The sequence below is a fragment of the Phasianus colchicus genome, chromosome 25 (assembly GCF_987193195.1).
Source record: "Phasianus colchicus chromosome 25, bPhaCol1.hap1.1, whole genome shotgun sequence".
Taxonomy (NCBI): domain Eukaryota; kingdom Metazoa; phylum Chordata; class Aves; order Galliformes; family Phasianidae; genus Phasianus; species Phasianus colchicus.
In genome coordinates, this window is record NC_143460.1 from 2,445,043 (window position 1) to 2,461,396 (window position 16,354).

The window sequence follows — 16,354 nt, forward strand, 5'->3', positions numbered from 1 at the left end:
CGCCCGCGGGCGGACTACACTTCCCAGCGCTCCGCCGCAAACTACAACTCCCAGGGGGCGCCGCGCGACGCCTGCGCAGTGCCGGCTGGCGCTCGGGCCATTTAAATGTGTGTGAGGGAGACTGTGAAATGGCTGCGCAGGTCGCTGCGGTGCGCGCCGTATCCCGGGCCCCGGAGGAGCCGCCCCCGCTGCCCTCGGGGGAGCGGCCCGGCCGGCCTCGGGGCGGCGGGCGGCGGCGGCGGGCCGCTCCCGGCGAGGCGGCCGGCGGCAAGCGGGCCCGGCTGAGCCAGCCGCTGCTGGCGGGGCCCGGCCCGGCGGAGCCGCTGCCCCCGGCCGCCCTGCCCGGCCTGCCCGCCGCCGCCGCCGGGCTTTTCGCCTTCTCCCCACTCAGCCTGCCGCCGCCGCCCGCCGCGCTCGAGGAGCGCCGCCACCACCACCACCGGCATCGCCCCGAGCCCGGCCGCCCCGCCGCCGGGCAGCCGCAGAAGGCGAGGCGGGGCAGCCCCGCGGACGGGGCGGCCGGGCGGCCCAGCAAGCGAGGTGAGAGGGGGGCGGCCGCCGCTCGCGCTCCCGGCCCGGCCTCGGCCGCGGGCTGCGGGTCCCCCGGCGGAGCCCGACCGCCGCCGCGTCCCCCGGAGGCGGCCCCGCGTCCGGGGCGCCGCGCTCGGCCTCTCCCGCACGGGCGAAGGCGGGAGAAAAGGAAACGGCGCTTCCGTGCGCTGGGAGCGCGCGCTGTGTGCGGGCAGCCCGCGCCGCGGCCCGCTGCTGAGCTGCGGCGGGTGGCACCGCGGGGCTGAGCGCCGAGCTGCGGTTCCGTTGGCGGCTGCTGCTCGGAAGTGCCCTCGGTGTCCGTCCGGAGCGCGACCGCTGAGATAGCGAAGCCTTCCTCCCGTTGGGCTTGCCTTAGCAGAACTGAGGAGCAGCTTTTTGCTTCTTAACTAAATGCCTCGGAGTTCCACGGTTAAGAATCTGTATTTAAGGCCTCTTTATTTTTTTTTAATGTAGTACAGGATAAGTGTTTCACAGATTAGTGGTAGTAAAAAGCCTCTTAGGGGAAGCAGCGCGGATGGGATGCAGCTGTAGTGAGGATGATACGCTGTGAATTCTGCTTCAGGAGTAGCTGTGATGGTGTGGTGGCGAGGAAAGCTGGCATGCAGGTGCTTACAGAGTGAGGTCTGAAGTGTGAACTCCAGCTGTAGTGTCTGAAGAATGGGCAAAACTTTGTGGAGGTAAAGATGGTCTTGGTTACAGAGGCGCTGCTATGCGACTGTACAAGCACAGCTGCCACTGTTCAGTGCTGCTAAACCTCTGAATGATGCCTGCTGGCTTGATGAGTGCTGATAAGCTAAAGGAGTATTTCTTCTTTGATTGGGAGTGCCTCTGTATGTAAGTTCTAACCTTGCAACCAAATGAGACCTCCGTTAAGGAAGGCTTAAATACTCTTTATAATTACCATCTAAATTCCAAACTTGCAAAGGAAAGCTGTTTGCTAGCTGAAAGTCTGAAGCTCCCCATTACCTGTCCCAGACTGCACATCTAGTGCATTTAGAGAGGGGGCTGTTGTCTCACTCCAGCTTTTACTCTCATATCTAATTAAGCTGCCTATTTGTCTGTATTGTTCATTGTCATCTATGGCCAAAGATAAGAACATCTCCAGTGTTTTTGCTGGTGTTCCAAAATGCAACTTGCGCATCTGTTATTAGGGAATATCTTCAAGCAGGGTGGTACTTTGAGTGAGAACTAGTGCGTATTTGAGTTTTTTAAACCAAATCTCAAGTTAGAGATGTTTAAGATACTGCTAACATCTAAAAATTATCTGAGAAACATCAGTACAGAAGTATTCCCAGCTGTGCAGTCTCGTGAAACTCTTGTTTAGGTTCAACTTGGACTTGGAATCTCTGGGCTTCCCAGAGATGAGATCTGAGTTCACTCTTTACAGTTGGAAAAGCAGCACCTGTACTTGAGAGTGCAGTGAATGAGTGAGATTGTGCATGCTGAACTTCTGAGACCTCCAGAGAAGCTTATTGACGGCACTGGTTCACTTGAGTTACCGAAACAACTGGTGCTGCCTTTCTGCTCCTGTCCTCTCTAGTAGTAATAAAAAATAAAGCCACTTTCTTCTTGTAGAATCTGGGGCATAACAGCAAAACTTGTATTTCAGGTCCTAAAGCAATTGTGTGGAGTTAGTATTAAGCAATCGACTGTTTCTTTCATGAGAAAGGCTGTTTGCTACAAGAGGCTGTGAAGAAGGTCAGCCATCTCTAGTACAGAGCTCAGAGCAGAGCATTAATGATACAGTTAAATACCACGGTGAAACTAAGTAACTTGAAGCTGCATGTATTTGTTATTATAGCTTTTCTCCTAGGTGAGTGTAATGTGTTTTTTTCGTTAACTTCAAATACAGCAAGAAAAGAAAGGAAATAAAAACTATAGCTTTGTGTACAGGGGAAATTTGATTAGCGTGAAGTTCTGTGCTTAGGAAACTGGAAAAGCTTTAGCTATTGCATGTCCTGGTCAGATATTGCCATCAGCAGCAGATTGCTCTGATGCCTGTAGCTTATCCTGACAATGTGGCACTTTAGGTTTTATGTACATCACGTTCTTTGATTCAGGCAGATTAAAATCTGAGCAATTCAGGTTTTGTAGCAGCTGGACCAGCAGATTCCTATCATTGTTACTTGCCACGTTATTTGAAGTATTTGTAATCCTGAAAGATAAGCAATTAAGCTGCGTGTTGCTTGACAGATTCTTTACGTTCATCTCTTTAAGCCTTTCAGCATTTTCAAGGTTGATTAACTTCAAAAAACAAACCCAAACTGCTAAGTCAGCAGTCTTTTTAGCTAGACAGTTACCTGTAAAGCAGACTGGTGCAAGGTAACTGAACACATGGATGTGATTGTTTGGATACTTTGTGCTACCTGTTCATATTACAGCTATCCCTTTATACTTGATCAATTTCTACTCAGCTGAATATGGAAACTTTATTTAAAATATTCTGCTGGTCAGATAAATCAGTTCTTTAATAGGAAAGATCAGTGGCCAGAGGTGTTTTCTTGCCAGAAAGTGAACTGCTCCATGTATTTTTTTTCCCTCTAAATGTCAGTAATGCTCGTATCTCTTCAGCTGCACTGTTTTGTTTCTATATTTTTGTCTCCCAAATCAGGCTGGTATTTTGTAACGAAAGTGTGATGTTTAAATGTTATGGATACTTGTTTATCCTCTTCCCCTGCATGGCACTGCCTTAAATGTCAGGAGTTATTAATGTACATCTTAATTTAGATGCTCTGAAATATGTACTACTTTTAAAAGGTATTCTAATAAATTTATTACAAATGGAAGTATTTCTGAAATGTTAAGCTTGAGGTTAGGGGGTTTTCCTTAATTCAAAGCTTTCTTTAGGAAGGGATGTGCTGTGTTTTTGTTCCATTATCTTATTGTAAGTCAAAAGACAAGGTGTTACCATTGGTCAATCTTTGTGGGAACAGATAATGGTAGGAATTGCAGTCTTCCATCTTTTTGGATGAATATGCTGCAGTGCAGAACTCTAATCTTCTCTCTGTTATTGCTGCTAGAAACTCAAGATGAAAATGGCAAAACCCAACGAGCTGACAGTCTTATTGTGAAGAAGATAAAGAAAAAAAAGAAAAAGAAACATCGGGAAGATGTGAGGGGCAAACGTCTGAAGATGTACAACAAGGAAGTGCAGACAGTGTGTGCTGGGCTCACCCGCATCGACAAAGAGACTTTGTCTCAAGGACAGTGTGATAACTTAGAAATGAACAAGGAATCCTTCAGGTATCTTAAGGATGAGCAGCTCTGCAGACTGAATTTGGGCATGCAGGAGTACCGAGTGCCCCAGGGAGTACAGACACCGTTTGTGACACACCAGGAGCATTCTGTTCGCAGCAGCTTCTTGAAAACTGGCACTAAATTCAGTAACTTCATTCACGAAGAACATCAGTCTAATGGTGGTGCCCTGGTCCTTCATGCCTACATGGATGAACTCTCATTTTTGTCTCCAGTGGAGATGGAGAGATTTGCAGAAGAGTTTCTTGCTTTGTCGTTCAGTGAAAATGATAAAAATGCAGCTTATTATGCTTTGGCCATAGTACATGGAGCAGCTGCTTATTTACCAGACTTCCTGGATTACTTTGCTTTTAATTTCCCTAACACTCCAGTGAAAATGGAAATTTTGGGCAAGAAGGACATTGAAACAACAACAATTTCAAATTTTCACTCTCAGGTAAGATCTGTTTAAAAGCATGCAAGTTTCACAACCTCTGGATGTGATTGACCTCATTAATCCAGAGCAGGGATAGCCTAAAATAGGTGAGGCACATTTTTTTTTTTTCTAAGCGGATGAAAAAAATGATTGCTTCTCTGTGTGCACAGGTAGCTGGTGAATCACACTTGAGGCACTGCTAACCCTCACCTTTTCATAGATCTGTAGTGATTTTCCTGCGAGCTTCTGATCTTTTTCTGAGCTTGGAAGAATATTGACACTTTGAAATCACAGACAAGTCTGTATTAAGAGTTGCTTAGATTGCAGATGCTAAGGTTACTTCCTCCCTGTCAGTAGATCAGTTTTTGTTTGCAGTAACATTGCTTTTAGGTTTCTCTGGATGTACTTCTCAGGTTTCAGTGTATCTTGTTGTTTTCACATCTGTGGGTCTGATGGTGGGTGTTAATTAATTAGTACTCACCTTCCAATGTCAGATGGCTGGAATACTCTTAATAGCCTTTGATTTAAGGCTTTCACTTTATGTACTGCCTTGATATTGATAGTTTCAGCCTATCTTAAATCTGTAGAAGTAAAACCTTTTCATCCTTTGTTTAGAGGATAAAAGCTTAGTTCTGAAAGCTAGTCTCCCAGGGATCAAGCTTTCAAGATCTCATGCAACTTAAATGCATTCATCAGTGGCATCTAAGCTAAATACAGGATTCTGTTAAGAAAAGCCCTTACCTTTGGCTCTTGTCTTCAAGCTTGGAAGTATCTGTGACCATTCAGTGGTGCTATGGTTTGGGTAAATTTGTAGTAGATGGAGTAAAACCTCTTCTTTCTCAGTCTAGCCTGAAAACTGTTGCTTACTTCTGCTACAGTGCTTGGAAGGAGGAACTGGGAACTGTATAACTTGCAGTAATCTGGATCTAGGTGAAGGTTACCAAATACTTGTATATCAGATTTGCATTGGAAAAGTGGTTACTGCCTTACAAGGTTATTGTATGGTAACTTGCAGAGTATTTGAATGCTTCCCAGCAGTTATAGTCACCATTAAATCAGTAATTATACTGCTTAGCTTATGAGTGTTTTTGACAATGGATAGCTGCTGCAGCACTCACTTCAGAATAGCTTTGTGTGAATAAGAGGCTTCCTTGGGTTACAGTCTATGCTGGCATTCATTCTATTTTAAGCACTCTCTGCACTCGATTGAGTCAGACGTTAGGTTCAGTTGGGTTGAAATGCCTCTCTAACCAGGTCATGCTGAGCTGGGTTTAATCTCCTCTGCCTGAAGTGTGTTGGTATGGTTCACACACTGAACAAATGTGTACAGCAGTGTAAGTTGTCACAGCTCTTAAGGCAACTGAAACAAGAGTCTTTAGAGAGTCTGGGTAATGCCAAAACATATGAAGATGTGTTTAAACTGATGGATTAAACCATGATAGCTGCATTCTGCTAAAACTTACAAGCTAGCTTTTAAGATTTATTTGCAGATGGTCAAAATGCTCTGCTTAGGAGAGCAGAGGGAGAATAAGGCAGGTTATTTTGCTTGGCAGCCTAATTTGGATAAGCTTCACTTTTGGACCTTCCTATATGAGGAAATGTAACATTCTACAACAAACTTTTGTATGGGACACCTATGCAGCCTAAGCATGGCCCAGAAATGTTGCATACTCTACTTTCAGCTGAGGATGCTCAGTTGAGTTGCCTCAGCTTTTATGGTGAACCTTCTGTATGCATGACTGTTTGCTATACTGAACCAGGCCTTTGGTTTGTATGGCATTCAACTGTTTTTGTTTGTTTTTTTACTGGTTTAGAGAAAATGAATACTGTTAAAAAGCATCTTGAGTTCCAGGTAAGGACCTGAATCTAGAAGACTTTACTAAATCTAATGATTGATTCCTTGGCAAATTGAATTCCTCTGCTGTCAGGTCAGTGAGGACAGTACAGATGGAATACTTAAAGCAAATCGCTCCAGTGTGTATTTATACTAGATCATGTTTGGGTTTTGTACATTAAAGTACTTAAGTACTTGATTATTCTCTGGATTTCTTCTGCTGGTATTGGCTCTGGCTTATTTGTTTGAATACTTAAATGCTAAAGCTAAGCTTTAGTGTAACTGAACAGCTTTAAACTAGGAGCTTTCAAGACAGTGACTTGTAAATTCCTTTGCATAAGGACAAGGGAATTAGAAAGCTCTTAGCAGTGCAGCTGAAAGGAACCCATACTCTCTCTGGCAGTTATCTTACTACAGCTGCTAAGTCTGCACTGAGAATGAAACACATCTAACCTTCACAATCCACTTCTGCTTTTTTCTTCTCCAAGAAGAAACTGATCATTTTCCTTGTAGGGTCTGTAAGGACTCTCACAAAAGAAGGGTTTGAGAAACAGTAGAGGAAAGAGTTGAGGAAAAATCAGATTTTTCTATAAGCTGATATTGCTTCTGGGAAGGAGATGGGAGAAGAAGCCAACAGGTGATAGATAATAGGAAGCTTTCCTACTCCTGCAGCATGCTGTCAGAAAAGGTTAAACTGTCCTTGACAGCTGTGGCCAATGAACCATACTGCTGTTGGATGGCTGCCCCACTTTAACTTCTCTTACTGCTGGAAGAAGCTCTTCATTCAGAAAGAGTCATTTTCTTTTTTGCAGAAGCTACCCAAGTATTTAAAAAAAGAAAAAGAAACAGTTCATCTGTACTGCAAATTTGGTGTATCAATTAAAAGCAATATGAATAGTACCTGATGGTCTTATTGATGTATCTGACGGGTTGTAGACAAACACAACCCTTGCTGTAATGGTAGAGAATGTCACACTGTCCTCCTTCCTTCTCCTTTGTAAATAGGAAGTCGTCTTGTGTTCTTTCTTTTTATAGCAAAGTCTTTGTGTGGTTGCTTTTGTAGCTGACTTGATGTACTGAAAAATCACTGTAACTGGTTCATGCTTTCCTTGAAACCACAGAGAAACTTCTCAAATATTTTAAACTAATGAACTTCCCACTGTGACTGTGGGGCTTGAGATGAGTACAGCAGCCTGTTCAGGCCTGCAGTGAGCTGGCACATGTTTTCAGTGTAAACACAGCCTGATTTTTAATCCAAGTGTATATATTATATTAAAAACCAGCTAAACATAGAAATCCAACATTTCTTTCAGGTATTTTTATCTCCTTTCAAGCTCTCACATTTTTTTTTTGTATCACATTCTACTTCCTTAAAAAAAGAAAAGCTTTTCTATTTTTTATTTCTTTACAAAATTTGATGTTTTTACAAGGAAAATCCTGCGTGTGTTTTCTCCTGATTCATTTTGACTTTCACGACAAGCTCCTGTGAGATATTAGTGAACCTCAGCAAGTCATGTCAACAGAACATAACTCGTCTGGAAGTCCTGTCTCTCCATTCGTCTTAATGGCACGAGGCAGTTAACTGTAACTGACTTAAGGACGGGGGCATTCTATCCTCTGCTCTCCTGTAGCTGCACAGACCTGGGATAACACTGCTTTGTTTCAGCTGAAATCATTCTACCTTTACCAGTCACATTCTAATAGGATCTGGGGACTTAACTTTCACTTAGGGCAACAGCCAGAAAGAATTAACAGGTCTCCAAAGACAGTGCCTCAATCAACAACAAACAAATGAAATCTGTATCACAGAAGCTGACAGTGTGTGCTAATTCAGCTCCAGGTGGTGTAACTCAGGTGCAGAGTTCCTTTGAGTGACCTGGGATGTAAAGCTCCATGCATCCAGGTGGAGGTGATGTGGTGCAGCTTAGCTTAGGGCTCAGCAACAGAGCTGTATGTGAGATCACCTCCTGCTTCTCACTGAAGTTTTTACTGAAGCTTTTTATTGAAGTGTCACTGCTACCAACTGTATGCACACAAAGTAGGGGGAAGAAGTCTGGACAGAGAGCGAGCTAAACTTCTGTACTTGTGCAGAATATCTGTGGTTGCTGCTGGAGGACAAAGTTGCAGCAGTAGCTGTAATTTTTATCTCACCTAATTTCCTTTTAACAACTTCATAGAATATTTAACTACATCTGATTTGTTGGCTGGGAAACTGCAAGAGCAGTCACTTCACACGAGGTTACTTCATTCATACATCTGTGGTGCATAGGATACCTTCTGTAACTCCACTGATAAATGGCTGTGAGAAACAAACTCAGTGGTGTCACTTGCTCTCCCAAGGAAGGTTTTGTGATGACCTCTTGGAGTGGGTCCAGAGGAGGGCTGCTAAGATGATCAGAGGGCTGGAGCACCTCTCCTGTGAGGAAAGGTTGAGGGAACTGGGATTGTTTAGCTTGGAGAAGAGAAGGCTCTGGGGAGACCTCATTGTGGCCTTCCAGTATTTGAAGGCAGTGTATAAACAGGAGGGGGAGTGGCTGTTTACATGAGTGGATAGTGACGGGACAGAAGGGAATCATTTTAAACTGAGATAAAGGAGGTTTAGGTTGGATATTAGGAGGAAGCTTTTCACACAGAGGGTGGTGAGGCACTGGAACAGGTTGCCCAAGGAGGCTGTGGATGCCCCATCCCTGCAGGCATTCAAGGCCAGGCTGGATGTGGCTCTGGGCAGCCTGGGCTGCTGGTTGGTGACCTGCACATAGCAGGGGTTGGAACTGGATGATCACTGTGGTCCTCTTCAACCCAGGCCATTCTGTGACCTGAGAACTGGGGATAGCCTGTGCTACAGAGAGTGTAAAACAAACCTGTGAGATTCAGGTGTTCCTGGCCACAGCTGTGTTGGTAGGTTATATTACAAACAATAAACCTAAGATTGGTGTAGATATACAGTGAGTGTACATCTGCCTCCTGATTTTTAGTTAGACCTCTCATTTCCTCAGTTTATTCTCTGATTTTATGCACTGTAGCACTCTTCTAAGAACCATTACATGCAGGAGACACAGGTTTTTCACTGCAGTCATAGGAGAAGGCCTATGGGATGTCAGAGTTTGAAATGTAGAAGCAGTACTCAAATGCAGTGATTAATAGTTCAAGCTTCCTGGTGAAAAACTGAGTCACAGTGAAGCTTTGGTTGTCAGTTTTCTCATGTCAGCCTGGAAGTGTTGCTCCTGAATTAGTCAAACACTCCCTGGTTGTTATTCAAGCGATAGAAGCGTGTCCTATTAGGAGTTTAAACAGGATTTATTTTCTCTTGGGATACCCTACAGACACAGACGTTCTGAAGTCTTTGTGTACTCCTAAAGACACCACTAATGAAACAGATGGAGGCAAGTCACGGATTTGGATGAAAACTCATTTGTAGCTTAGTGTATTATATTAGAAAACTGTAATTTCTTGTAACAGCACTGAATCTGTGGTGGTGTTTGTTCCTTTCTGGTCCTTCAGGTCAATCGAACGTACTGCTGTGGAACCTACAGAGCAGGACCCATGCGGCAGATCAGCCTTGTTGGAGCAGTGGATGAAGAAGTTGGGGACTACTTCCCAGAATTCCTGGATATGTTGGAAGAGTCCCCATTTCTGAGAGTAAGCAGTAACTTGTGGTGTTTACCTTGAAGTGCATTAGGTATTTAAAAGATTGCTAAGATTCATATATTTTCAAGTGATTAGAAACCTTAAAGTACTTTCTTCATTGATATGCTCATCACTGGAGCTACTGAGGATGGAGGTACATTCTTTCCTGTATGGAAAGTACTGAACTAACTGGCTATGGTTCTGTAAATCATTCAAAAGCTAATTATGATTTATGCTATCATGTATCAGCTACCTAGTTATCTACTTCCCTAAAAACTAAGTTTGAAGTTCCCTTGGAATATATCTTACCTCATAAAGAGTGTCAGTTTCTGTACCACTCTTTTGATAGTGAGTTTGAACTAGGCATCATTTAGTTTTTCCATCTCACCTAGTGTTTTTTCTCCTTTTTTTTTTTTTTTTTTAGATGACTTTGCCCTGGGGTACTCTTTCAAGCCTCAGACTTCAGTGCAGGTCACAAAGTGATGATGGTCCCATAATGTGGGTGAGACCAGGAGAGCAGATGATTCCAACAGCTGATATGCCAAAATCGCCATTCAAACGGCGCCGGTAATACTTGGCTTCTCTTTCTCTTTTAAAGGAAGAACACTGCAGTTATGTGTTCTTTGGACTTGAGAACAAACCCTTGATATTTTAGATGTAATTAGTTCTTCAGAAGGCTCTCAGGCTTACGTTCTTCATTTTCATTTCTATTTCAGATTAGCTTCAGTGAACTGAGCTCAACGTGATATTTGTGATTGTAATTTTATCACTTTTTTATAGTCCTCCAGGAGACACATCCTTCAGCTGATTTCTGGAGAAAGAACTAATCTGGGGAGTTTAATGCTCAAAAACAACTTAGATCCTTAAGCCCTTAGAGCTGCATTTTAGTGTTAATGCTATCACAGGAAATACTGTGGTGTGTAGATGTACTTTCTGTCTCTCTCAGATTTTAGATGAAAAATTGGAAGCGTGTTTTGATGTGATTCAATCTTTTGTTGTCAAATAACTAGAGTAAAGGGAATGCTTTGGCCTTTGATTTTGAAACCTGCAGCATACAACGTGTTAAGATTACTTCAATACAAGCATTTGTTTTTCTGAACAGCTTGCCATAAATTTTAGTATGTCTTTTAATTACGTTACAGGTCAATGAATGAAATAAAGAATCTCCAGTACCTACCTCGGACCAGCGAGCCCCGTGAGGTTCTGTTTGAAGACAGAACAAGGGCTCATGCTGACCATGTGGGTCAGGGATTTGACTGGCAGAGCACAGCTGCTGTAGGTGTTCTGAAGGCTGTGCAGTTTGGAGAATGGTAGGTGCCGCTGAAATGCGACTGCTGTAGTGGGAGGGGGTAAATCTAAATGTTTTCTCTCTGAAAAGAAAACTCATTTGGGAAAAAAAAAGCTAATTAAAGAAATTGTATAAACCCTGAAATGAGATAAATGTGGATTATAGCTTGAGAAATGTAAGGCATATATCTATTATTTTTCTCTCTTGTTGAGGGAGTACTGAAGTTGTAACAGAAGTTTACAAAAACATTTAGTGACATGCAGAATAAGCCTCAAGGCACCACATCTAGACTGTTGTCTGTGACTGTTCTTTTCCTAAACAGCTAAATCAGTGCTAATTTTTGTAAACAGCAATCTAAGAACTCAATAATGGAACTTAACAGCTACAGCATTTTCTCATATCGTGTACATGAGGTGTTGCTGTTGACCTTACACAGAAACTGTAGATTTGCGTAGTTATTTCTAACAATTACAGTAGATGATAGAATCCTAGAATGGCCTGGGTTGCAAAGGACCACAGTGATCACCCAGATCCAACCCCCTGCTATGTGCAGGGTCACCAACCAGCAGACCAGGCTGCCCAGAGCCACATCCAGTCTGGCCTTGAATGCCTGCAGGGATGGGGCATCCACAGCCTCCTTGGTTTTTAATAATAGTTTTTAATAGCATCATTAGCAGTACTGTTAGGTTTTCATATGGGGAAAAAAAACATGCCAGAACTTCTTTTATCTGATTCACAGACATTAGATAAAAAACAGCTGATTAATATTGTCCTCATTACAGCTTCAGAGTGCCACATGGTTACTCTGCGTTTTTTCTTTTAGACAATATTATTTTGCTTCTTCACAGAATAGAAGAGTAGAGGCAAATTGTAGCTCTGAGAATGTGCAAGATACTTTGGTATACAGCAAACGTCAGCCTAGTTTTCTGACATATCAGTATGGTATTTGTCCACCAAATCATTGCTTCTGTTGTACATGCATTAAAAAAGAAAAACAACTATCTACAGACTGCGCCTCCTTTCCTATATAGCACGCATATCTATTGAGGAGTGATGAGACTTCATGCCTAATAGAAAAGTGAAGAAGGTAGTTTGTTCAATGAAACAATAATCTATAACTTAAGTTCTTTATAAATCCTTGCACTTCTCATCTCTTTGTAGGAGTGACCAGCCTCGTATAACCAAAGATGTGGTTTGTTTCCATGCTGAAGATTTCACTGATGTTGTGCAGAGACTTCAGCTGGACCTGCATGAACCACCAGTGTCACAGGTATTTGGGCTTTCCTACTGACAGCACTTTGTAGGAAGCTTGAAAATTTTCAAGTTCTTTGTACAGCCACCCCTTCTATATCCCTATGGACATCAGTTCTCAGCTCCCTAATGCAATTTTCTTTCTTGTATTTCCTTTTTACCAAACTGGGATTCCTGCTCTGAGTCACACTGCAGTCTTCTGTTATTGTCATCTCGTGTAGTTGTTATGATTGGTGGCCCTCATAGAACAACATTCTTGTTTAAAAAAAAAAAGTTTTACTTCTTAAACAGAAATGTGATGCAGATCCAAAGTATGTTATTTTAGGTGGGTACTGAATTATTTACCCTGAACAGAGTCCAGCACTAACTTTACCATCTTTCCTCCTCTCAGTGTGTTCAATGGGTGGATGAAGCCAAACTAAACCAAATGAGACGGGAAGGCATTCGCTATGCTAGAATTCAGTTGTGTGACAATGACATCTACTTCATCCCTAGAAATGTCATTCATCAGTTCAAAACAGTGTCAGCAGTCTGCAGCTTAGCCTGGCACATACGACTTAAACAATATCACCCCGTGGGGGAGACTTCTCAAAACACAGAGAGCGACTCAAACTTGAACAGTAGCATTCCTGGAAAGACAGAGTCCAAAGGTGAACCCCGATGTGTGAGTGTAAAAACAGAGTGTGAAGAACCAGGGATAGAAATGCAGCTTACCACAGGGATGCTCTCCTCCTCTGTTTCTTCGCTATCAGGACTTGTACAAGCAGATCAGGTGGCCCAGCCCCTTCCAGGTTTTAAAATAGAGTCTGATCAGCAACACAATCCGCAGGATCATGCAGTCTCTTCTGTGTGATATGTATATAATCAAAACATTTTTTAACAACTTTTTAAAATTTTGATGTGAAGTTATAGTTTTATAACTGGCTTATGTTTTATTGGAGAAATCTTGCCTATAATTCTATAAAGAAAGGTGACATTCCAAAATGTCAAGCATATCTTTTTTACACAGATTATGCAAAATTCAAGTTGTATTTTAACCCCTTAGTACAACCTGTAACAGTGGTCTACCACTTCTTTCTGTTTAACTAATGAGATATTGAATATCTCCTCAAAACCAGAATGAAATTCCTCCAGGAGCATAAAATGATTTAACTCTACTGCTTGGTGTTATTTCCCAATTTTCACTCTCTTCACCAGAAAGTGATGCTTTTGTAGAAGACTTGTAGGAACTTTCCCCATCACATTTTAATTGCTAGGAAAAAAAAAAAAAAGAGAGAAAGCACAGCACTTTTGTGGACAATTTGTGAAATATTTGGTGTCTGTTGTTGACGCAGTTCATATGCAAGTTGGTTTCTAAACGAGCTATAGAAATTGGTCTGTATTTCTTACAGATCCTACAAAGGCGATCTGTAAAACGAACTGAAGAAAGTGTCTGATCCTGTTGAAATGCCATGGCTTACTGACCTAACGCTTCTCATAGCGCTGCTTGTACTATTTGGCGTGAGGGTTTTGCTTCCAAAAGCTGTCTCCTCTGGATGTGATTAATACTAGTGTCAAAGGCAGAGAACCTGTTGGTAGACTTGTGGAAGAACTTGCTATCTTTGAGCACTTTAAGGCTTTCAAATGCTAACCAACTTGGCAGCTTGTTTTGATCGGGTCATAATATATGTCCAATGGAACCACACTTTCCCTTGTACTGATGCACTTAATATAATAGCGTTGAGTTGGTGACTGACTTATACCATACGAATGTCCATTTTCTAGGAAGTTCTGTATTACTGTTTCACAATAAAAAGTATTATGGCATCGGACTGCTGTTTCCATGTGTAGCTTTTGGGTGCCCAGGTACTGTGGAAGAATCAGTGGTACATGCTGAATACATAGGGTGTCAGTTCTCAACAGTTCTTGAACGATCTTTCAATATTTCTAAATGTTAATATGTAATCTGTATTTGACTTTCACTCACCCCATTTATTGCTGCCCTTTCCGGTCACTGAAAGGAATGATCCTGTCCCTCTCACCCTCTCCCTTCCCCCTACCCACATTTAGAATACAAGCTGGGTTTTGGTGCAACTGAAGCTGTCTCCAGATGGCTTTATCTGTTCTCATCCTCACCAGGGTAGGAAAGATTTGAAACACTATGTTAGAGTAGACAAATGCAAAGATGCTGTGTTAGTTCTGGACGCATCTTTTTAATATCAATTATTACTCTTCTCTTTATAAGGGTCTCTAAAATATGTTACTCTATTATAAAAATTACTTTGTGCAATATTGTTTGTGTAGGCTTTTATATACATATTAGCACCTCAGTGTAGAGGTCACTATTTTAAACTGATAGGAAAAAAAAAATCATCAGATGATACTGCAGTGATTAGTTAGAGCCTGTATTACTCCTTATGTGTATGTATGTATTGTCTTCGGTACAGAAATGAGGACTAGGAAATATTTCAATTTAAAACTAATTTACAGATTGAAGTGGTAGTGACTCGTTTAGTAATCTGTGTAAATAAGGTGTTAGAATGGAAAGCTTTTATGATAAAATGTGATTCATGCAGGGGTGTAATTTAATCTTAGCAGAAATCCTAGATCATCTGGATCGGTTTGTTAACGACCTGTCTGTTCTCTGGTGGGTTTTTTTTCCACTTTTTATGTTGAGAGGAATTTCATAGCTTTAAGGGTTGTGCAAAGTAAAATTCCTCACAGGCAATAGTGGTTTCAGTTCATCCTTCATGTCTGAAGATCGTATCATCTGAGGGCGTTCTTTCCTTTTCAGAAGTCTGCTAGTCTTCCAAGTGCCCGTTTTCCTTCTCTCGTGTGCTGTTCTGGCCATGTCAGCAGAGCAATGCAATGCAGTGAGGTTTTGCTCAGGAGCTGACAGAGCTGCAGGTACTCCAGTGATCCCACAAGCATACCTTTAAAGGCCCAGTAACACAGATTAAGAGGCCCTCACACACTGACCTGCCTGCTTTGTGTTTGAGGCAGAATGAAGGGAAATCAATTTGGGAATCCTTTGTGTAAATTCTAGCAGTGTCTTTTAAATGGATGAAGGCAGAAGATGGGAATGACTTCTGTTTCTTTTAGAACTGCTGTAGTGAAATCTGTGAGCTCTGCCTGAAATATCCCAAATGTTCTGGCATGTCTTCGGTTGGAGGGATGTGCCCCATAGCATCGTGCTCTCTCCATGCTCAGTTACTGGTAACATCTGTTTAATAGCACATGTAGGTATGTTTTTAGATCTGGATGTGAAGCATAGGAGGGAGCTGTGCCAGAAGTGATAGCAGAATGCAGATTGCAGGTGAGGTTCCGGTGAGCTCCGTTCTCTCCTTCAGATGTGCTTTGGTCACTTTGTACACATCTGACACGGCCTCTTCAGCAAGGTGGGATGCTCAGTGCAGTGTTCTCAGGATTTATTGCCTCTCTTCATAGGCATAGATGTCACCATACAGAAACAAGGGCTGTGTTCTGTCCTCTATCAGCTCTCCTCACCCCTGCAGTGGGACAGAACTGCCAGAGCTTCTACCATGGGCAGGAGCTCACACCCACCACCAGGCACAGCCCGCTGCTTTCAGGTGCCAATCGATGGAGTGATACAGCCCCCAAATCCCAACTTCCCAGGGCTGACGGGGGGCGATAGCACATGGCATAGAGAAGGCGACCTACTGTGGCACTCTCGAATAGTTTAAGGAACTTCCAATGCTTCTGGTTTCTCTGTACAACGTGTGTAGCGGTTTCCGTGTTGCTGTTTTGTGATTAGGTTTGATTGGCAGCTACGGTTTTCTGTGGTTAATTTATGAAGCCTTTGCTGACCGAGGACGCGTCCCATTGCCTGGAAGGCTGTTTGCTTTGTGCGGCCTTAGCATATTTATTGACATTTAGCAAGTGTTTTACGGAGGTTTTTATACTAAGTCGTGTACGCAGGTAAAGCTCTAAAACCTCTCTGTGAATAACCCTTACCGCGGTGCATTTCTTTCGGTAGCTGACTGTACCCGTGTCCGAGCTGTTTCTTTGTAAAATAGTCCAACGGAATGCATAGATTTAAAAAAAAAAAAAAAAAAAATTTTTTTTTTTTTTCCTTCCCTGTAAAAAGTATTTTTTTAATAAACAAAAGTCTGATTTTTGTCCTTTACCGTTT

General features: G+C 42.6%; 1 protein-coding gene across 2 annotated transcripts; it reads left to right on the forward strand.

The window, feature by feature from the left end:
• The first annotated feature begins 14 nt into the window (after positions 1-14).
• On the forward strand, positions 15-16,272 carry RSBN1 (round spermatid basic protein 1). Of its 2 annotated transcripts, none has more exons than XM_031605885.2 (7): positions 15-540; positions 3,573-4,243; positions 9,558-9,695; positions 10,108-10,250; positions 10,826-10,993; positions 12,133-12,241; positions 12,614-16,272. In XM_031605885.2, the coding sequence occupies exons 1-7, from the start codon at positions 129-131 to the stop codon at positions 13,073-13,075; spliced, it is 2,103 nt and encodes a 700-aa protein (XP_031461745.2). In that variant the 5' UTR covers positions 15-128; the 3' UTR covers positions 13,076-16,272. The 2 variants fall into 2 exon arrangements, with proteins under 2 accessions (XP_031461745.2, XP_089980494.1); XM_090124368.1 differs by lacking the exon at positions 15-540 and adding an exon at positions 703-2,365.
• Positions 16,273-16,354: the final 82 nt, after the last annotated feature.

What these genes read in the sequence shown, in the direction of transcription:
- RSBN1 (XM_031605885.2), top strand. Translation starts at nt 129, where the DNA reads ATGGCTGCGCAGGTCGCTGCGGTGCGCGCCGTATCCCGGGCCCCGGAG. An exon ending in TTTCAAATTTTCACTCTCAG is followed by an intron (nt 4,244 to 9,557) that starts GTAAGATCTGTT and finishes CTGGTCCTTCAG; the next exon opens with GTCAATCGAACGTACTGCTG. An exon ending in ATGAACCACCAGTGTCACAG is followed by an intron (nt 12,242 to 12,613) that starts GTATTTGGGCTT and finishes TCCTCCTCTCAG; the next exon opens with TGTGTTCAATGGGTGGATGA.